This window comes from Abramis brama (genome assembly GCF_963993115.1).
Source record: "Abramis brama genome assembly, chromosome: 15".
NCBI classification, from domain to species: domain Eukaryota; kingdom Metazoa; phylum Chordata; class Actinopteri; order Cypriniformes; family Leuciscidae; genus Abramis; species Abramis brama.
The window spans coordinates 21,375,739-21,399,978 of NC_139977.1; the positions used below are offsets into that span (position 1 = coordinate 21,375,739).

Below are 24,240 nucleotides of genomic sequence, written 5' to 3' on the forward strand. Positions count from 1 at the left end.
AAAATAAAGTGCTGGAATTTGCTGCCAGATAATGTTTTCACACTGTCAGTTCATTGGAAAGCTAGGAAATTATTATTTCAATATTATTTTAATTGTATCATCCCCTGAAACGGTAGAATACAGTAAATACAACCGGCTCCATTATACTAACCCATTGGATAATGGAAATTAATAACATCCTAAAATAGTAAATATAAAAATGAGAGAGAGGAAGATGATTCTTACAACAGTGACAAATTTATTTAATCATTTATTTGAGCTGCTCCAGCAAGTGTATTTACAAACAATGGCATTTAAAGATATAAAAACGTGTCATATCATAATGCAAGTCAGCACTGTACCGTCAAGAGACGTCACAGCAAATGTCTAATATTCAGGCAACACAGCCAAGAAGCTAAGGGAAATGGTGGTTTAGATATCATGGTCTTCACAGCTGGACGAAGAAGCAGGTGTGGAAAGAATTAGGAAATGAAAACACTGAGGAAATAGTTTCTGGGATAAAAACGATGAGAGAATATAAGAACATGACTGCCATGTGGTGAAAAATGCAATGAGATCAATGAGATGGTCGATACTCTGACCTCAAACGCTGACTTTTGCATATGGACAAAAACAGACGCTGCAGGTGTTATATGAAAATAATGTTTCCTGAATTAAATCTACTAAAAATGTCCTTCTAGGTTTGTTCCCATGACAATAAATTGATGACAGCATTTTTTTGTGGTGCAACATCAGAGCATTGCAGACTTAAGATGTTCCACAGGGGATTTTTAAAAAATGTAGATGGGTTTTGAAGCACATGATTTAATTATAGTACAGTGGTGCTTTTGAGGATGGACCAGCACACAATCCTAGTTGTCTTCATGAATACTGAACCGTTTAACTGTTGCTCAAAATTAAAACAAATGTTTAAATTAAATAAAAAAAAGTATTCTGACTGAAAATGTATTTTAAAAGTGTATTTGATATTATGCTTTTCTTTTTTACTGGAATATTCCTAAATGTTTCATTTCATTTATCACATCACTATATGATATGATGCTAGACAACGTACGGATACATAGCATCCATAGGACCCATGTGCTCCTGTATAACCAGTGTAAAAGAACCATAGAAGCTAGCCTACTCAAAAATAGCCGTATATCGTATTAAAAACATTGTATTATGTGGCTTACTCAACTGTCGATACGTAGATGTGAATGAAAAACATGGAAACCATTCGAGCAAGGAGAACAGGGACTGGGGCAAATATTTACCCTGTTTTTGTGTCTGTAAAGGCCATTACTATTGATCCCAGCAGGAGATCTCATCTTTCTCCATCTCTGGCCAAGTTCACAAGAGTAACGCTAGCCCCGCGGCTAAACTGGACACCGCGCTCCTCCTGTGCTGCTGTCGATTTTTTAATTCCAGAAATAACCCACATGAGGCCTCGCAGTATGTGGTCTGCATGCCAGGCACTTTGGACAACATCAAAGAGCCTATTAAATCACGTTAGGGTGTCAGCTGCCACCGGGGTGGAAGCGACGCACCGCTACTGTTTCAGTAGATCCCAGATGAGCTTTTAGAGCGCACAGCTCCGTATTGAAAAAGTAAATAAATACAAAACAGCATGGTTGAAATGCACTTTGATAAAAGAAAAGTCCATGTGAGGATTCGTTTTGAGGATATAAGAAAATAAGTGAATTACTTTCTCTTTATGCCTAGAAAAAAGAATCCTTGAAAACGTTTTTTAAACGAAAACGTTCAATTGGCAAAGGTATGAGCTCAAATTGTTGACTGAATTAAAATGTTAATGCGGTTCATTTTAGTTACTCTAGGGTAAAAAGACAAAAGTAATGCAAACTTTACAAAACTAATGCAAGCCATTTCCCCCTCCCGCCCATCCATAACAATGGACCCCTTTAAGGAGTGACGTGACCCCTGACGGACATGATATGTAGAAGTACAACTGTTTTTTCCCCCGATATCATTTCAAAAATTGACTCGCTAAGATACTAAACCATAATCAGAAATTACTCTGCAATGCGGTTGTTATTCGTATAAACCAAGGTAAGTTGACTGAAGCTAGGCATTTTGTGTTCCTTTCTCCTGAATTCTGGCTGATGACTAGCACAAGTGTCAAGAGCACTAAGACTGAACAATAAATAAGAAATGTATGATTCACCAAACAAATTAGTATATTCACTCAAATGATTGATCAGTGAGGCTCCGTACTCCTGACAAAACATCGATTTTGGCAGCTACACATGAGCATTTTACTTCAAGAACACCATATCTGCGTTTCAGTCCCATGTACACCTGTACACAATGTACAAAAAGAGTGCTTATCTTTTTCTTTTATCTACGAAAACTCTTCAAAAACGTCACCGTTCACCTGAGCACCTGAGTCAACGTGGACTACTCTGGTTTAGATATTAAAACGCTCCATGCTCTCCCTTTTATAGGGGATGCTATCAGGCAACAATTTGCCATGATATCTAGTAGAGTCAGCAGTCGAGTCCATAGTGACGACGTTTACCCACAATGCAAGTGGAGAGATCCCTCAGATAGTCCTCTTGATCTGTTATAAGACTTCTCTTTTCTGGACGGCAACACAGAAAGAGGTCTTTGTGAAAAAGTCATTTTCTTCCTCTGCCCCCAATTACAAGGCCCTCTCCAACATTACATAAGGGCACTGAGAGGACACGGACCTATTTTTGTATACGTGTCATAGTTTAGTGGGTTTTATTTGTGTGTACAAGAGCGTTTTTTTTCTTTTTTTTTCTTTTCATGGGATAGAGATTTTGTTCATTGAAACCCATCCAGTTATATCGTCAAAAGATGAGAAGCACAAATCGTTGCGTCTTCCTGCGCGAGAAACTACTTTTCAGTTGAGAGAAAGATGTTCCTTAAAAGTGCTCGATCACGAGTCCTCCTGTATACTTCAGGTGTGTCACTGTGCACATAAGGGATGCTATAAGGAGGACAGTGAAGCCAAAAGAACCAGCGCTGAGGCCAACAAGAGCCCTACAGTCTGAAAGCGTCTGGCACCGTTGACATCACTTCGGGATGGTTCGGCAGATTCATGACTCGTTCCATCTAAACGGAGAAAAGAAAGTAGTATTAAAAGAGGTGCAAAAACATTTGACATTACTGATAGTTTTAAATATGGAAATGCCTTTGACATCCAATACGAACCATTATTATTTTCTATGGAGTTGATGCTTCCATCATTGATCTTGTCCACGCGGTCGTGACTTTTCTCACAGTTGTCTGAGGGAGAAACATAAAACAGGGTGTTGTCAGGGTCATGACATCATCTTTAACTATTCCAGCATTGATAAACGATGCAATTGCAACCACGTTTTGTCAGAAGCCATGCCAGGATCTCTCCTGAGGGGCTTGTAAAACTTACTCGAAGGTCTGACGAAAACTTTCAGCCTCAAGCAGCTCCGCCTCCCATTTTCACTGACTGTAGATGCTGTGGAAACATTTTAGATAGTCAATATTAGGCTCAATCGATCCATGCTGCACATTGTTTAATACATCGTCATTTTTTTAGCTTTAGATACATTACAGGGCACAACAATAAGGATTTTTTTCCTACTGGCCTGGTCAGATACACAGATTACGCGCACTGCCAAACATTTCATCAAGTCATTTAGCTAATGCTTTTTTCCAAAGCGATTTGCAAATGAGCTACAACAAGTCATTTATCAGAAGAGACAATATTTACAGTGCACAATGCTTCACATGTGAGCAGCCATTTATTTGACTGATTCCTCCAACAACAAAAGACAAAACCTCAAATTTAGCCAGTGGAAGTTAGAAAAATTTTCTTTTTTGACATGCTTTCCAAAAAGGTAAAAGCAAAACAGCTTCACAGGCCCAAGGCCACTAGAATCATTTGTTTCAGGTTTAGTCTATCAGTATATATCTCAGATGTTACCTGTCTTAGCAGTTTGCGGCTATCTACATGCAAAGGCCTCATTTGAATGCTTCCACCGGTCTCAGAGGGATGTAGAATCAGCGTTCATTTTGGTTCTTACTGATAGACGCAGACGGTGCTACATTTGCTATGCTGTTACCCTTGTCATCTCAACCATGAGCCATGTTTCTCAATTTGTCCTCTCCATAAAGAAAAGCTTATTAGTGCTTTAAGAAGAACAGGTAGACAGCCTCTCTCTCCACTGTCCTCTCTTTGTGCAGTACATAATGCAATCTGGCATAGTCAGGGAGTGATGCAAATGAGGACCAGTGGGGTGCGGGGGAAAGAAGGCTTGGTATTTTTTCCCACAGATCACTCTGGATGTAAAGGTGACTAGGTAATGAGCAATGCAACGGACTTCAATAAATCCCCTTCAAAGCCTCAAAGTAATATGTGTGGACTGCACAAAATGCAATTTCCTTATAGTCAACACAATAGTTCTTGATAATTCAATTGGTGAGGCTTGTTTTCACTGATGTGGACATGTGCTCCACTGTGATTTGAGTTTTTCATTATATAAAAAAAAAAACCCTAGATGCAGATGACTTGTTTTTCTGGTTGAACGCCTAAAATTTGGATTATTTGGCAATTTGCATACGTCAGCATAAACAAGATAAGACTAATGTTCACATCACATACGGTCCATTAGTGGCAGGGTGATGAATTAGTCTTTCTTTCCCTTTAAATTTGTTTACTGGCAGCAACTATTTATTGAACACCCTCATCTTAAATACAGACAACAGGTTATACTGTATATATATAATTTTTTTAACTGGACAGAAAACTTGTGCTACATCTTTCCGAGCTCTTTTCCTAACCTCTGCTGGTTGTGACCTTTCCACAAGCCTCTTAGATGTTGATTGGTCACTACATACATCAACACCTACTACTTAAAGCTGTACTGGCAGCTAGTAACATCAACAGCTGCAAATGACAGATCACAGGCCGAAAGAAACACCTGCCACTAAAAGCTCTGTAATCAGCTGTGATGATACAAATGACTTCTGTTCAGTCCATAGACCATATCGCCAGTGACTATGAACTGCTGAACCTTACATCATCTCCTCCAGTCATACTTCATGAATCCACAGTACTGGTTCATTGAGGAAATTTATAGGTCATTGAGTATATAAGAGTGTCTATGATAAAGAAGTGGAGAGTGGAAAAATGTTTAAAATGCATGTGCTGAGTTCTCAGCAAGTAAAGGCGCGATAGGTGATATGGGAAATGCTAACTTTAGCCTGCTAGCATTGAAAGCATACGATCCCACCCACCCTGCAAACTGCCGTTCAAAGCCCCGCCTCCTCCAAAACACATGAACGCGCACAGACCACAAGCGAGACGACCAGAAACAACGTTATGGATTGCATCATGTGTCATTCACCAGTGAGAAAACTTTATAGTAGTGAGGGGAGAAACAGAAGCACTTGCTTACATACATAAGTATGTGATTGTGAAATGAGTCAGAAGTTGAGCTGTTGACATAAAGGAAAGAATGCACTCTATTTCAGCTTAATTCATTTGCGATTTCAGGACATAGAGGCAACACAGTCAAATCTCAATAAATTATCTGCATAGGGCAGTCATTCGGACCGAATGAAAGGATTGATGATGTATATTTATAAAAATACATTTAGACCGCTTAATATAGTGATTGCTATCAGGATATATATATAGATATGTGTTTTACAAAATATGTTTTACAAAATAAAATTTTATAATATATAAAAATATATAATTTGAATTGTAATTTTGATTATCAAAATATATTATATATTGAAGTAATTATATATATATATATATATATTGCTTTTTTTGAGAAATATATAAAAAATGTAAAGTATTAATTAAGGTATTTACACTCGCATACATTTAAGGATTTAAGGTGTAATGAAATGTGTAATTACTTTTTCCTTTTGACTTAATTAGTCACTAAATTGAAAATGTTACAGAAAATTACATAAAAGTTAAGAAACGTATTAATAAGAGACGTTTGACCTTAACAGTCATTCAAGTCATTGAATAAGTGAACTGTATTTTAATGTTTATTAAATTTTTATAAATTAATAGATTTTAAAAAACTGCTTGCCACTGAATCATATATCTGTTTAACACTTTAAACCACCATGAAAGTGCCAAGATGAAGCTATAACAGGATCTGTTGCCTGTAGAGGGAAGAAAAAGAAACAAGAGGAAGACACGTTGGAAGAAAAGAATTATAACTCTTTTCCCCATTAGCTGACTGGCTCATCTTTGAGCTTGCAGACATTCCCATAATGCACCATGGCTCTTCTAGCCTTGACCCCCATGATTCCCTGCTGTGTGGGGTCTCCAGCTGCACTTAATCTGCTGTCTCTCTTCTCATCCCCACACCCTCATGACTGCGGGGAGAGGTTGGGTTAAATCAGTGTGCTTATATGCTGTCTACACTGACATACTGGGGCTTATAAACCCTTAATCATGTCCACACAAGCATATTTCCTTTGATATGGCTGAAATTGCTTTTGTCTCATTCCTCAAGTCTAGTCTAGTCTGGAGCAGGATCCCAGTGTTGATTGGAAACACCACTTTACACACACACTGTACATCACAACCTTATGTGGGCTACCATAATAAATATCATCTGAGTGTGAGTGTGCAAACGGAGTATTGCATAATGTAGTGTTAGTATTGCCACAGAGTCCAGAATTAACTTTTTGCCCAGAGACGTTACTAGGATGCCATCCCGGGGTGGGCATTTGGATATGTGAGGTGGGAGATTGCGGACAAAAGATGTACAGGAGTGAACACTGCTGTCTATACAGAGATTCATGACTGATGACAACCAGTGCGAAACTGCAGAAAAACATTAAAAAATATATATTTTAGCAACAACATCACACACTAAAGACATTTGTATATGTTAAAGCCCTGACTATTTCTCCCCTTTTTTTAAACAAAGAAAGAATTTTATGCGGATAAAATGACTAATCTCAAATATATATACTAACTAAGGGCTGGTTCACACAGAGATGAAGGTCAGAAGAATTAAAAAATAAAGCGCAAGGTCTAGAATTTTTTTTGGAAAGTTTATTTTATTTTATTTTGTTTTTAGAATGCTGTGTCATGTCATGTGTGAGATCCTGCAAAAGATGCGAGCGCAATGGTTGAAGACCATTCAGATTACACCGATTAACAGAACACAGGTGCACTGTAAAAAATTTCTAACCCTCCCAAATCAAAAATTTCAAGTGACCGATAACATCTAAATTTTTCAATTGGCCCAAGTGAAATTCTTGTTGCAATAGTCTGTTAACATTGGCTCAATGAGAAATAATACGTGAGACTAATTTAAAAATTTAGATGTTATCGGTCACTTGAAATTTTTGACTTGGGGATGTAATTTTTTTTTACAGTGTGATACAGATGACGATGATGACTAAACAGGTGATATAACTGAACTGATAATGACAGTAACCATGGAAACGAAGGAGTGGCGGGAAAAGAACAAAGGAAAACAGGAACAAATCAAAACGCAAACTGAAAGTCCAAACATACACTGACACACGTGACAGCGGCATCATACACGAGGTTAAACAGTTATACAAATGTGAAGACCACCTATCTATTCTTGACATTAAAGTAAGAAATATTTAATGTGTGTCGCCACATGGGGTTATGTAAAAAAAAGCTTTAGACATCCTAGATAAACTTCTGATGATCGACTGCGCAAGTTAAAAATTGTTTAAAGTCATATAACAAATGCTTTCTTTGGTAAACGGTTTGTCCACAGTCAAACTTTTAATCTTACAGCTTGATTCAACAAAATATTAAGTTTTAGTTCTTTATGAAGTTATCAGTTACTGGCAAGTCACTCACTATTTACTCATCAAAGCAAATTGCACTTGACAAGTATTCATTTTGGAGTACTGTATATGTCTGCACGAATGCTCAATGCCAACAAGAAAACAATTCTCTGATTTCAAGGCTCTCACCAAAATTCTTTTAACATAAACTGTGCAATAATCAACAGTCTTGGCCGTATTAGGTGGATTTCATGGGTGGCTTATATGACAAACTCTCATTTTGACAGTCATCAGAATTCCCTCGCTGTCAGCATGCGGTTTGAAACTAACCTCTCATTGACAGACATTAAGACTAGACTACTACACCAACCCTGCTTATTCAAAGACACACTACACTGTCGTGGCCCGAGCTGCTCATCCACGTCTCCTTTCCCACACGGCCGACACCAGATCCCTGTGTAGTTATCCACCCGAGCTGCAGACGACCCGGGGCAATAAACCTCCCAGACACCACTATTCCAGCTATGGGTTGAGAGATCAGATGTGATGTAACTGAGAAGTCTGATAAATGAGGGAAAGATGGATGGATGCTCCGTCTTTGAGATAAGACACACACCTATCTCTTTTCTTGTGCATTCTTGAGTGCTTAGAGAGCGCTTTGTAATACGGGGAATAATTTTGGCTCAGGTAGTGACTACACCACTTATAAGTAAACCGCAAAGTACAGAATTCTTATCAAAGCTACAAATCAGATCTTCCTTTAAGCACAAAGTGGGAATGTTTCTGGTTTACCTTACCCTACATTATGAAGATGGAGGGACTAGACTACAAATAGCAGTCGTGGTCTTTTGAAGCGGGCTCATATCAGACAGCCTGCACTGCCGTTGGCCCCGCTCACGCAGGAGGGAGAGGCCAACTAAAAACCTTTCCTTGAAATTGGATTTCTATCCTCTGAGATTAAGATCAGACTTCCACATCGGCCATATTGGAAAAACATGCTGCCTTGAGCCGTTCAGGATTGTGAGTTCAACTGCAGTCATCAGAGCATGTTCACATTTGACCTGCAGGGCCGGGCCCTCTGATCCCCCGCGATCGCTTCCTGAGCGGGCCGGGCGCGCTGACTGACAGCACAGAGACCGCGCTTGTCACCCTCTGCTCTCCTGGAGCGACCCCCTCACTCAGAATGATTAGCCACCACACCAGCTAACAAAGACATTCTGTCTAACGAAATCATGACAGGCAGACATCAAACTAATGAAGGGAATGATTTAGGAAAACTGAATGTTTTTTTGCCTCTTGCTATAATCTGTATTTTAAAAAATAATAATTTTATATACAGTATGTATCAAATAGTAAAAACTGCAAAAACAATGCTATATATACATTGTATAAATACAAATATATATAAACATTTTTATTTTAATTTTTTTTATATATAACGTATATGCAATATAATGCAATGTTTTTATAGCAACGTAGACTTAAATTTTATTTGTGTTTTTTTTTTTACAGTATATCAAATTTAATTGTAAATAATGTAAAAATATAACAGTAAACAATATAAAATTATTTTATATTATAATTATAATCTTTAAAAAATTGAAATTATATACACACAAATGCACAATATATATATATGTGCGTGTGTGTATATATATATATATATATATATATATATATATATATATATATATATATATATATATATATATTCAATAAAAAAATATACATTTATAATTATATATTTTTTATTAGCCAACCACTCAAATAGCTTTTTTATAGAACAACTTAGTTAATTTTTGTTTTTTTGTTTTGTTTATAAACTTCTATAAAACTGTTTCTGATACAATTAAGATTACTGAAAGCCACTGTCTACTTGAGATTACATTGAGAAACTTCCTCTTCTCCTGAGAGAGCCCGTAACAGTTAAATCATGACACTGAGTCACACAGTGCGCTATGAATTCTTGTTTTCCAAGTCGAATTAACAGTAAAATCCCTCATAGTACCTGACAGCTCCATCACTTCCGTTGAGATGTTTCCCATCCTATTATTCTTATTCACAGGCCTTCAGGGAAAAAAGTCCATTTTACCATGTTGCAACGTCTCAGATAGACACCCACATTCATGCAAAACATCCATATCTCCTGCTGGGATCTAACCCCTGAATGCTATGCACTGTGCATTCCTATCTGTCTTTTTTCGCAGTCTCCATGTACTTATCTCCTGCTTCTACCACTTCCCCCTCCTCATTCTCCTTCTCCTTCACATCTCATAAAAACATGTCCATCATTTTATGCGCCCATGAGATCTGTCAGATCATCAGGTCGGATTCCGCCAAATCAAACGCTCCACATCTCCTGCGTGCGCCTGCATAAATGTACCCATTGCGGCCCTGAGTAGTCCGAGCAGTCGGACCACTCCTGTGCCTTATTTTGTCTTCCCACTCCCGCCCTGTAGGGATCTGACTCCAGTTGTAAAAACATGGGTTTAGATGCTTGTTTTTAAGAGCCCTCTCACGAGCAAACGAAAGCTGAGACTAGGAGTTTGTAACAAAGACCCTTTAGTGGTAGACCAAGATGTTTTTCCCTGAGGTTCATGTTTTCCTTGTAGTCTGTTTGCCAAGACTCCTGAAAAACAAAGTCATACTTGGCAATGACTTCCTTTTCTTAATGCTCGTAATCAGATATGCGTCTTAAAAGTATACTATTAAATGTAAGACTTGTGTTGCGTTATCCTCCGTGAAGACGCTAATACAACATCCTTCTCAAAGCAATGCAACATTTTTTCCACTGAAAACCAACCTTACAAATCTATTTAACATGCACAGTGTTGGGTTTTGGATACAAAGACCATAAAACATCATTGGGATACAAATCACTGCTGCACAAAAAAAAATCAAAAAAAAAAATCAAAATGATACTCACAGATATAGTAATATTCTCTGCCTGGACGAAATTCGAAACCCAATGAGAATGGTGTGAAGAGCTGAAACTTCTCGGAGAACTTCAGGGGCCCGTTGGGCGAGTGAGGCCGGTTGCACTCCCACCGCTTGAAACCTTTCGCCGTGTAGTCGCAAGAACTGTAGCCGTCGTAGTTGACCATGAAGAGGACATAGCGCTCCGTCCTCTCCTCAGGGGTCGCGTCCATGTAGTGGGGACAGTATACGTCCAAATAATCATTAATGCATACGTCGATGTGGTAGTCTCCTCGGATGAACCTGTGAAAAGGAGAGAGGCCTCAGTGAGTATATATTATACGAAATATTTGCGATGCAGTTATTCTCATTCGTATGTTTTACTAGCCATCGAGCCCCTACTTCACAGAAAGGCCACTTCTGGAGGAAGCCACTTATTTCAGGGCAATTACCGCAAATGTGAAAGCACGTAAATCATCCAATCTGAGTCCGCTAGGGCTCACTGAGGATCACGAGTAAAATTCATAATCCTGTCGTTGACGTGGATGCTTTAAATACTCCTGAAAGAATGAGTTTTCCATGGGCGAGAGATGACAGCTTGAAATATGGCACTCTGAGGAATGTTTTGGAAGAAAAAATGTGCATCTCTCGTGCCAAAAGCCAACTATTCCAGATTTACATCTTGTTTATTATAAATCGAGATGACCTCGAGAGGATCTAACCAAATATGAATGTCAACAGAATGTGCACAAATTCATTTTGACAAGGAAGCAATTTAAAAACATTGATTCCCATAGGCTGCATATAAGAGTTTAACGGAGATGGATACGCTCTGGTCAGATTCATTTAGAGTCACTGCAAAAAATATTATTCTTCCACCAAGACTGAGTAAGGTGATGCAAGCGAACGTGACCGTGGTCCAGTGACTCGGCTTAAACATGAAGGATGCTCAGGATTTGTTGGGAATTTTCGGGGTGTAAGCTGGTGTACACCCAGCAGAAACCCTGGGGATAGCCAGATGAGCTTCCAGGCTAATGTGAGTATAGTGTTGCTATCCTGATGTGGACAGAAGCACAGCTGTGCACACTGACACAAAGATTTCCACTCATTATGGACAATAAAAGACTATTGAGAGCAGATGGAGCTCGAGACCTATCAGATTATCATTATGTGGATTTCAAACTCACTGCTGAGTTTCCCTGTAGGTTTGGTCGGCTTGGCGGTGGTTTGTGCATTGTGAATGCATGTTTGGCAGTGTGTGGGGCTGTGTATCGATGCTGCTTGAAGTCTGCAAGCACTTTAGGGATATTTTGAACAACTATTGTTTACCACTTTTGGGAGCTACATCATTTGGGAAAGCAAAGTTTCAGCTGTGAAAAACATACTCTCTGAGTGATCACACAGTCCATTGTTTCCAGCTCAAAATCTGGAATTTGAAAGTGTTAAACATGTTTGGTTTTTTTTCATCATTGGGCACTGGCAAAAACAAAGCTATTTCCTGATTAAATTTATTGGCTTCTTGTGTTTCCTGTCATCTTATAAAGTGGAATGATTCAGTCTAGCGTTGACAAAAATCAGCGTACACCTACAGATTTCCAAAACTGGTGTCAAGAACATAGGATCATGGAATACAAAACAAGGAACACACTTTTCAAAAAAGTAACATTAGTTAAAGCATTAGCTATCATGAACTAGCATTTATAAATTTTGGTTCATATTAATTTTATATATACTAATAAATCTCTAACATTTAAAGTTATACACTATCATTTAAAAGTTTAGGGGTGGTAAGTTTTTTTTAATGTTTTGAAATCTTCAATGCTTGCCAAGGCTGCATTTATCGGATAAAAAACCCCAGTAAATCAGGAATATTGTGAAATAAATATTATTACAATTTAAAATAACTCTTTTCACTTTAATTTAAGTGTAATTTACACTACCCTTCCAGGGTATGCATGAACTGATATAAAAAGTACATCTTCAATGCACTGTAAGTCACATAAGTATAAGTAAGTCATAAGTATACTGTGAAATGTAGTTCTAGTCAAAGCGAATGACGTTTCACCTGTCACATGGGGAATATCTTTGCTAGAGAGGATACTAAAAGATAATTTTCCCTGGGTCAAAAAGTCTGAAGACCAGACAACAATATATTAGCTCTCTGGACAACAACACCTAAAGGCAACAGAGTGCTTTTCTATGTCCTGTGTTAGAAAAATCAATGAGTGAGAGGATTGAGTCACATTGTGTCACTTCATAATATTCTTATGCGGACTCTAAATCAAATGCCACCTCAGCAATTCATTTTCAATGTGTATCAGATGAGCTCCAGCGAGTTATAAAGAGATTTGACCCTATTAAACCCAAAAACAGACAAACAGCTCATCAATGTTGGGATTTCTTTCATGCGTTTGAAGAGCGATGGGCCAACTGGTCGATCAACCACACAATGCTGTGCCAATTCATCATTAGGATTAAAAAAGAAGCTCATTAGCTTTATCTATTAGGGCTACTAACACAAACATGGCACATCGCTGCATCAGAACAAGTCTTACAACAAAAACCTCCCATAATGATAATCCCCCCATTCAGTCGATTCTCTCCATCGCTCTTTCTCTGCGTGTTCAAACAGAGGGTAATGGGTGATGACCGGGGCAGACCCGAGTCTAAAGAAAGGCAGGGCACCGGGAGGCAGTGGGTTCCAGGAGTTCATGATTAAAATTGGTTCATCCCAAGGTCAGACTCCTCAGACTTAACAATGGAATGAAAAATGAAGCAAGCTCTTCACTTAAGAATTTCAAATGGAAGCCAAATGACATAAATAGAATTCTGAGAGGTTGCCATTGATTTTCCAATGAAGCGAAGAAACTGGCAAAAATATCAAGCTAAGACAAAGACAAGCCTCAGGACAAAACAGCATTATTTATGTTGATGGGAAATCTTAGAGTATTTAGGAGTTCACCAAAATGACTATTCAAATGTTCTGACATTCCAAGCCTGTATGGCTTTCTTTCTCTCTTTCTTTTGAAACACAAAAAGAAGATATTTTGAAATCTTACAATGAAAGTCAGTGGGGTCCGATGTTATTTAGGACCCCATTGACTTTCACTGTATGGACAAAAACAAAATAACTTGAAAAAATATTTTGCTTTTGTGTTCTACAGAAGAAAGAGAGGAACAACATGAGGGGTGAGTCATTTTTTGGGTGAACTATATTACACCTTCCTGTAGAAGGCGCTCTCGAGGCAATGACTGACGTGACTCCCAGGGGTGTCGGTCAGCTAAGCCTCGAGGCCTCCAGGCCTTTCACAATGGCACAGATGGAGGATCTCCTCCTCAGGTTACAGCTCTCGGGCCAGCCGTGGAGCAGTTGTCCCATCATTCAGTGGGGAGGCAACCGTACATCTCCCAACGCCTCAGATATCACTCATTCACCCCTTCCAAAAGAATGTCTGCCCAGAAGCATTAACATCACAGACAAACAATGGCCTGCCAGGACTTCAAGCTGTGCTGGCTTGGCAAACGCCTCAAAAGACGGATGAAGGTGAAGGAGGGGAGAAAAAGGCATATAAAAGCCGTCTCTCTGCGAGTTTCCCATGGAAAACACTCTGTGTGAGATTTTCTTGAAGAGACAAGATATATGGCTCGCTACATTAAAAACATATTGGTGTTTGTGGGAGGCATGTCTATATTTCAGAAACATTGGCAAAGGACATACAGCAGTGGATTAGAGAAAAAAGGCTTTGGTTAAGGTAGATATTTGAGGACGGATGTGTGGATAGAAGAAAGCAAGCAAACATGAGTGAGTGAGAACGGGACTATCGGTCTTGGGTGCGATTGTTGCTTGTCTAACATGTATGATATGTGGAAAATATTCACAGTGCTACAGGTTAATCTTCCTGCTCTCGTGTCGTCGTGATTAGTGGAGTGCAGTATGGTATATGTCACTCATCAAGTAACAGGACTATCCTGTGGTTAACCCTATGGGCTGATAGGGTTGAAGACACAAACACAAATGGCTGACCTTCATATCTTATATTCACAAGCTCTTGATTCAATTTGATTCTGATTCTGATTGATTTTGATTCATTTAGATTTCAGTATATTTCATAAATTATGGTCATGATCATATGGTCATAAATGATCATACATGAAAAAATCTCAAGTATTTCAGACTGATTTAAACAGGTAACTTATCTTTTTAAACTACTCAATAAAATAATCGGCTCATACGAATCATTTGTTTTGGGAATCAGGCTACACTGGTTGAAAAAAGTAAATGTAATTGTTCACCCAAAAAATGAAATCAAGTAATCATTTACTCACGCTCATGTTGTTCCAAACCTAGTATGACTTTTTTCTTTTGTGGAACAGAAAAGAACATTTTTGTGAAGAACGTCTGAACTGTTTGTCCATATAATGAAAGTCAATGGGGTCCAAGACAACACTGAACCACACTGATATTTTTTTGTATGGATAAAAAACATGTAGATGTTCTTAAAACACTGTTTTTTTCTGTTCTGCAAAAGTAAAAGGGCATACAGATTTGGAATGACATGAGGGTGAGTAAATGTTCACATAATGATCCAATCATTCCATGTTTGGGTGAATTACCTCTTTATGAATCAGTATCTCAATCGAGAAAAATCTGTATTTTTACCCACCCTAGAACAGTCTGCATTAGGTTTAGCAAAAGGTCGCAAATGGGACACCCTGTGGCCTCGTGAACTTCACGGACAAGCGCAAGTAAACATGCTTCTTATAAATAACATACTTGTTTAGATTGAAAACCTCATTATCTTGAGTGGATCCTCTTTACTGCTGCAACTGAATATTGAGTAGATGCTTTACAGATCTCAAATAACTAGATTGACATGAGTGCTTGGCACCAAATATACTCTAGTGGCCCTAATGCAACATTGAGACCACATGAGGTCAGAACTAGGATCAGAGGTCATGGTTCGGCCATTATTAATGAAGGCCTCCGTATTCAAGAGACCGAATATAATGACAGCGCTGACCCTGGGGTCATTCATCTAGTGGGTGTGTATAACATCAAATTTAAGCAAACAGACAAATGTTAAGAAGAACAAATTATTTGTTAAGAAAAACAAACAAGCAACAGCTCAGCAGCACAAGCGAGAAAGAGAAAAGGGTAAGAGTCAGACTACGGACATCTAAGCAAACATGAACCTGCCTCCCAGAGCAGGCTGGAGATCTGACCTCTCCCAGAGGGGCCATTGCACGCCTCAAACTGCTCGGGTCGTTTTACAGTGCCTTGGGCAAAGCCGCTCTGCACCCAATCAAGACAACGTTGAATCAATTAAAAGTAGAGGAGCAGCAGTTAGCAAGCCACAAAGTCTGGCTTCAATCAGCAACCCATGATAATTGTCCACAATGCTCTCCCACTGATTTACAGATGACTTAAAATAGTCTAGGGCACAACACGTTTTGTTTATGTCCTATTAAAGTCCTGTGTGGGAGTATTACCATGGTGTTTTTCGAGCATGTTACATTTTAATGTATCATCAGGGTGGCACAGCGCTGTGAGAAAATAAGGCATGAGAGAAAAGAGTGGGCGAGGAAGGTATTGTGACTGTCTGGCCAAAAAAGACAACTAATTGCTCGTAAAGAAGCCCTGTATAATAAGGCTAAATTGTGATTCACCAAGATTTTGTAACATATATATCTTTTCTCTCATGTCTTATGGTCTCACAGCGCTGTGCCACCCTGATACAGTATATACAATATATTCTCATTTAAAATAATTTTATAGAAAATATCGTAATATTATATTTTACAATATAATTCATTTTTCAAACTTTTAAAGCAGGTTAACCAAGAAAGCTATGCAAGCAGCCTGGTGAAGAAAGAAGCACATCAACATCCTATGTGGGGACCACCAGCATCTAAAACACAACATACACTGACCAACTATGCTGTTTTAATATTAGGATTGGAGTGAGAGAGAGAGAGAGAGTGAGGGTGGCCTAGAGGTTGGCATAGAAGCGTTTTTACCTTCAACAAACGCATCAGCGCCAGAAAAAACAGCACATGTAACGTAATGTAACATCTAAACATAGAGTCCCTTCAGAGTGCCAGGCATGCCGTGCTCAGGCCCCCCACACCTGGTGCTCTCAATCTCCCCCATCCAGCCCAGTTCATCAGAACCCTCAGCGGCCCTGTCAGAGCCTCGTCCATCAGCCAGCCAGCCAACACACCCTGCAGGGCTCAGAGCCAACAAACAGCTACACACACATACACTGAAAACTGTTAGTATAGCTGGAAAGCATGCAGCTATAATTTAGGAGAATGTTTTAAAAACCTTACACGACTTCAATAGAGAATGTAAATTTGAAATCCACCTAAAATCTATTTAAAGTAGCATTTACTGCTTTTAAAGTCTATTTGTATAGTCCAGGTAATCTCTAATGAAAAAGTACCATGGTATTACTATCTGATATCATCACTGTGTCAAAATGCTGCCACAGAAATGGAAGCCTGCAATAATAATAAAAAGTTAGCTGAATATATTCTCTGGGGGGAGAAAAAAACGATATGCCTGTACCGTATGTTGCACCAATGGTATTGACTAGATATGGTCTCATAGCTTTGGACGAGAAACACCTCCAGACCTCATTTGAATTCGCCTCATACTGGTCTGGAAGGATTAGCTCACTGATGCACCACATATTGTGTTGTACGGACAGCATAGCCAAATAGCATTCTGGGAAGGAACCCTTCTGGAAAGTTCATTTTCCCTCTACTGAGGCAGTCTGGTTATGGGCAGCCCAAGCCCATATAATCACCAGGATTTATAATCGCCATTTGATGACAGGTGATTAAAGTAGACTAGAACACCTCTCCGTAAATCAGATCGGGGTATTCCTGCCTCAGTTGAAGGACCAAAGATGAAGGGACTGAACCATGATACAGATGTTTCTTATCTCCGTGAACAAGCTAATAAATAGTGAGTTGAGAATATAACGCTCTGCGGCAAGACGTTCTGTGTATGACTGAAGTATGTTTTTAGTGGAGGGAGAGCTTTCCTCTCATTCCGGGTGCTTCCTCTGCTATCTGCATTCAAGAGCTGAGGGCTCCAAGTTCAACAAGCCCTTGTGAGGAAAATATTTATTATGGGCTGTGGTTGTGTGATTGACATCATAACATAACATCCTGGATTATGAAGTGGAATATGATGGAATACGGAATGTTGCGGTACTCTTTGAAGTTATGAATTAGAGGCTGCCATGCAACTGTAACCGATCCATGGCAGAGATATTTTTGTTGAACGAGGACAAATGATTTGGCGAAGGTGATATTGTCATGCTGAATTCACTGAATGTCTCTAGATTTTGATTGGCCTTCTGAATTTTGGAGTCAAGTTAAACCAAAGTCAGGGTAGATGCCAAATTTGATACCACACGAATGGAAATAGAGCTGTGATAATACAATATAATATAATAAATATAAATAAAAAGTAATACATTTTATATAAAAAAATTAAATGAAAACACTAATAGTGGGTAGAAAAAAATAAACAATACAATAATGTCTAATGTTTTACATAATGTCTCTTTATATTCTAGGTCATTTGGAATAGGATGATCATTAATGGGTCCTTGGCTTTAAAAAGTTAGAAAACCTTTTTGTGGTAAAAAGAATTTGATGTAAATTAAGACAACTGACTATAGCTCACAGCCTCGTTTGCATCCCTGTCAAATTACATATGTTGTCAATCCTGCCTAACCTCCTCTGTCAATATCATAATCCATATTTGTTTCTTCAGTGGCCTGTCTGGGCCTGCTAAAGTAATTAGCATCCCAGAAAACTGCCAGATTTAATCTGTGGTCTCGTGTATGAGTTCATGGCATGTGGTAGTTACCTTGCTATTGTTAGACAGCTAAGACCTCCACTGTTGTCGCTTTAACAGATTGATAGAGCAGCCTTGGCCCTCAGACCACATAAGAGCACAGCAGAAGGGGGCCGGGAAGGCAGGTGGCAAGGCTAACACTTAGTGCAGTGTATTAATACACAACCTCTGTGAATGACAGGCATGTTCATCCCCACATTGAAAAGGACAGATGATTATTACGGCTCTTTCCTGTAAGCAAGGCCCCCTTAACCCGCTTTAATAAAGACATATTCTGCTACAATGAATAAAACATGTTTCGTAATCGCTCTATTATTAACAATAGATGATTTTCAGCAAGCACGATCATATGTGGTGGGGGAGCTGTTTATAATGTGTTTCTCAGAAAACCACGGGCATCACCTTTTGTGTTGGTTCAATGCCAGCATGAGCTATTTAGTGATGTATGAAGAGATAGCAGCTTGGACTCACTCTGCAAACTGCAGCATCCAGAGCGCTGTTGGGAGCATGAAAACGGTGCGAACAGGCATCAGTCAACAGACATTACTGAGTTTTTTTAGTGCGCACTTAACACGCATACAGCGGTTCTCAACAGGCTGGTCGCCAAGCGTCTATCAACACAGGAACTCAACACACAGACCCTTGTTTAGTTGTAGAAAGACTTGGAGAGTAATTTCACTGGTGTGATATGTTGGCTTTTAGGTTTTAAGCTAGCGCACTAAGGCCTTTTGAACAACATTTGCTGAATACGCATGGCCCTCAAGGTGTTCTAATGGAAACATCCCTGTTTGTTCCGCAAGCTTCAGGTTTCTACTAAATCAAGGGTGAATTTTTCTTTCAACAGGTATAGAAAGCAGTCTGTTGGGCTATTTCTGCAGACCTTGAGTTGACTAGACAAAGGCTCTCCCAGTTTATTTACCCTTCATACGAATTACTTTCAGCCCCAGAAGGAGAAGCGATCACTCAAAGTCAGCATTTTGAAGGGAGGGTGAAGTCTACAGATGGGTGGTAAGTGGGATTTACCTCTGTCTGTGTGTATGTGTGTGTGTTTGACTTGGAGCATGGTACACACAAAAACAAGTATGGGTTGCATTCTGAGTGAGTGTGAATAGGTACAGGGGCTTATTTGAGAAACAGGTCTTGGCAAGCCGCCCTGTGCAGTATTGATGGACTCAGTGAAAGATCTTAAGAAGTGCTGTCACTGGCAGACCAATGATGTGGCTTTTTTTTCCTGCAGCAGGTAAAACAGAGCTAATCCTATTTTCACTCCTAACTAATTGAAAGCAGACCACCATTAACAAGAGATTTGACACTATACTACACCTCCAGATGGAGGACAGACATTAGGATTAATAAAAGAAAAAAGAAAGGTCAAAGACATGGAGCATGGGAAAATTAGGGGGATTCTACAGAACGGCAGGCATTTGTGTCCCTCATCTATATTTAACACTTTAACAATGAATTGTTGATGCAAGCCTTTTGCAGTATGTTAATATAGATGACTTGTCTATCTATCTATCTATCTATCTATCTATCTATCTATCTATCTATCTATCTATCTATCTATCTATCTATCCTAAGATTAAGCAAGTGAAGAGCGATATTCAAACATTCATTGAGCTTACACACCCACATGGAGGAAAGCGCACAAAGACAAACGTATTCGCACACTCGTGAAGTTTCTCCTGCATTGAGCGCAAAGTATCAGCATTCCTCTGTGCCTGCTGGCTCTTGTCCCTCTACACTTGTCACACTGAAATTCACCCGCTCGAATGTTTTAAAGTCTTCTGAAGAGTCTCTTGCAGGCCTGTTAGCACGGGGGAAGTGTCAGGTGACAAAGCCAGGCTTAAGGACTCACTGGGGGCCTCCTGGCCCTCTCCACTTCACTCTGTCGTCCACACAATGGCTAATTGGAGAGATCTACAGGGTTCAAAGATCCAGGGTTTAATCAGTATTTAGCACCATCTGGCTGCACAAACTCCTCCTCCTCCACATCCCTGAATTTAAGACTTCCTGCTCAGGTTTTGGACCTTCAGGCCTTTCAAAATAAAGCTTGGCAACAAGACGAAGATACAGTTGTAAAACCTGAATGTTTTATTTATTCCTGAAGTGCATTTGGGGTGAAACTTAATCTTAAGTATCAAGTTTTAAATGTCAAACAGATGTAAGGCACGTTAAGGGACACGGAAATTTCTACTCTTATTTTTATTTTCAAGCTACAGTAAATTCTCATGCTGAAGGATCCAGTTACCTATGCCAATGACCAGATCCCAGTCTATACTGTCTCTCCCTCGCTTTCTTTTCATGTCTTTCTGAAGATGCTGTTGCTTTAGAAGCAGGCAGCAGTGCCTAATGAGCATCAGTGTGCTGTGCAGTGGCATATATGTGGGTTGCCAGGTCTTTCTTCTATCAGTCACTCCTGCTGAGCCATTTAACACCATTTTGACCAAACATGTCAAACGGGAGACAAACGCACCTCTTACTGAGGACAATTGCTGCATGTTTAGCCATTTTCCTCAACAAATCCGAATGTAAACAGATGGAGTGAAAAGAGATTTAGTGAATTCCAGTTCTGTGAAGGGTTTGAAAATCTCAACATATGTTCAAAATGACAGCAGCCTAAAAGAAACACCCTGGCATGCATAGAAAGTGCTTATACTCTTTTTTTAGTACACTCTTTCTTCAAGTCTATACTTGTCACTCAACAGGTACAGATAAATGGCTCTTTTTCTATGGAGATTTAAAGGCTTAAAGGATTGTTTGCACTGTAAAGTCAACCAAAAAACAACATACCACCGGTAAAATGGGCGAGATCAGCACATGTGACGCTCCAAGCCGGGTTAAAATAGGAGAGAATGGCATAGACTCCTATCTTTAAAGGAAATCCCTGTGCATGTTGTTAGGCATTGTTTAGAGTAAACATAATCATCTCCATTTCACAGCACTATCATCTTCCTCATCTAAGAGGACCTGAAATACGAGACCGGGAAGTCTGCTCAGGCACCTCTAGACTGCCTCACAAATGAGTGTCAGGCAACTTTCCAAACAAAAACACATTCCCCAGCACATCCCTGCCTTCATTCACGCCTAATAAGCCGTGCTCCACACATACGCTCGTAAGTTAACAGGAATCGATGCCATTAAAAAGTCTTAACCGAGCCTGAGTTGTCAGACCAGGCCAGAGGGATGAGCTCAACTAGTGTGAGCCAAGAGTATATAGAGATAAAAAGCAGGCGTTTTATCAATGGCCTACTCTGCGGCCTCATGGGACCAGACTCCAGACGGAGAGGAGGAAGCCTCTTTTTGCTTGCGGGCGTGGCAGAACAATACAGCACTGTTCCAGGTGTGAATGTTTCCTAAACCAACAGATCTGATGCCACATTGCTGCAGGCAAAAAAACAGAAAACAAGGAAGCAAAGTGTGCCAAAGATGCTGGTGCTGAAAGTTTGAGGATGATACGTCAGTGTGATTCAGTGTTCACGCTTGCGACATGTACGTCTCATAATTTCCCGTAATTTCAACTCTAGGAGGGACCTCGAACAAATGATTGAAGATGAATGCAGGTATGTGAGGGTGCGAGAGTTCAAAAGAATGAATAAGCACAATAGCATTCATTTATCTGCATGAATCATGCACAGGCAGTTTCGCTGTGGCACACTGTGAAAATCAAATGCTGCAGAGGCCTGAAAGCTTTAAAGGAACAGTTAAAAAAAAATACAAATCACTTACTCAACCTCATGTAGCTCTAAACCTCTAAGTTTTTACCACAGGATACATTTACTATAATGCCCTATGGGTGATTGTGATTTAACATGTTAAATTGTTTGAACCAAGCACAAACACAAATGAGTTTTAAAAGCTATGGCGGAGGGGAAGATTTTTAGTGAATAGTGACATAAGGTTGGCATGAAATGGAAATTCATCCTATCTATTTGCTAAATGCATGTTATTGATCTTTGATCATTGTAATTTTTAATCAAAATGTCATAACTCTTAATAACTCTCATAAATCTTCTGGTGCAATGACATACTTCTCTCTGGTAACGTTTGCTAGACTCCTCCGATCATTGAGTTAGCCTTAACCCCACAATGTTGTAACCTGTACAAAAGCGTATAAAAGAACGTATTGCACTTCCTGTAGACTGGGGTGTGTAACGACATTTTACACACTGGCAAGTTAACTTTTTTTGGTTTTGGGTAAAGCTTCTATTAGTAGTAGTAGCTACACACTGCTTCGTCATTTTCTTTTTTCCATTAGATGACAGGTGGCAACCAACTGTTATGGTGTAACAGTAATACCGCCATCTACTGTGTTGGAGTGTCAACCAGATAGTTACTGGAGCTGGATTATTAACAATATTAGTATAGTATTTAGAATGAATATGATATCAATAGTTGATATCTCAGTTATCGTCAATACCGATATACTGCGACACCCCAGTGTGGGTTCAAAACACTTGGAAGTCATATGGACCACTTTTTTTGGACCACAGCTCCATTCGGTTTAATCACATGGAAAAGAACACCTTGGATGTTTTGAATAAAATCTCCTCTTGTATTCCATGGAAGAAAAAAAAAACATTTAGAACAACATAAAAACCATAATTATTTTTATTTTTTTGAGTGAACTATTACTTTCGATATAATCTGTTTAATTTTGGAAACTGCAAAAATTGCAGCTAGGGCCCCAAACACCCACTCCTCCATGAGAGGACTCTCAAGTTGTCCAAGACAGGTAGACACAAACAGATATTGTCAATGACACATGAAAAGAAGATACGCTTATCTGCGCTTTAGCTAGGCTTTAACTAGCAAGGCCTTGTAAGCAGACCTGCAAATGAGCTGGAGCCACCGCAACGTTGAGGACTGACCGCCACGTTTATCTTTGGAATGTGGGAATTTAATCTGCGGCCCAGGAGAGGACCCTCCGCGTTGACAGTTTGTCTCTTCAGATGGACACCTCGGGCTGGTGGGAATGCAGGAGGCACCGATGAGCCCTGATTATGGTTCTGCTCAAAGTCTTGTCTCTCCACACCTCCTACCCTGACCTAAGCAGAGAAGAACTCCTCATGGCCTCTCAATGGGCCCAAGGGAGGGCAGCTGGCCCAACAGTTGCTCTAATGCTGGTCCTTCGAGATCTATCTTGAATTCAGCATTTTAATTTAAGTAAAAGTTACATGATAATTAAAAAAATATGAAAAACCAGAGAAAAAAAAGACCTATAAAAGTGCACAGAGGGTAAAATAGCAGAGCAGATGAATCCGCAAGCCGCAAAATAGCAAATAAACTCCAGTTTCAATAAGACACAAACCCAAATAAAACAATGATGTGCTTTCAAAGGGAGAGGACTGAATTTTTATAAGGAATTCCACAGAGCTATAAAAATGTATTGAATGAATCAATTCTGCGTGAAACAAACAAGCACAAACAGAAAAAAACTTCAGAGAGCAGTGCTGAAACGAGCACCTTTAATAAAGCCACGCCAGACCTTTAGTTTCTTACAGATGGAGCATCAATCATGAAGGATGGTGCACTTCGTTCTTCTAACTCCTGGAACAAAACCATTGACTATTGACATAAGGCACAGGAATATCTGTTTGGGACTTATCCCTTGAGAGGTGAGGACTGATAGATACAGACTGTATGTCATGTACCCATGATTTTTATTCACACTCCCTCTCCCAGTCTGTCTAAAAATC

General features: G+C 39.4%; 1 protein-coding gene across 1 annotated transcript in view; it reads right to left on the reverse strand.

Moving 5' to 3' along the window:
- Positions 1-229: 229 nt before the first annotated feature.
- efna5a (ephrin-A5a) overlaps positions 230-24,240 on the reverse strand; it is a 47,419-nt gene continuing 23,408 nt past the window's right edge. Inside the window, exons 2-5 of the mRNA XM_084136396.1 lie at positions 10,679-10,971; positions 3,395-3,460; positions 3,178-3,252; positions 230-3,078 (exon numbers count right to left, since the gene is read on the reverse strand). Of these exons, the coding sequence (XP_083992522.1) occupies positions 2,954-3,078; positions 3,178-3,252; positions 3,395-3,460; positions 10,679-10,971 (559 nt within the window). The 3' untranslated portion in view covers positions 230-2,953. The remainder of the gene's footprint in view (positions 3,079-3,177; positions 3,253-3,394; positions 3,461-10,678; positions 10,972-24,240) is intronic.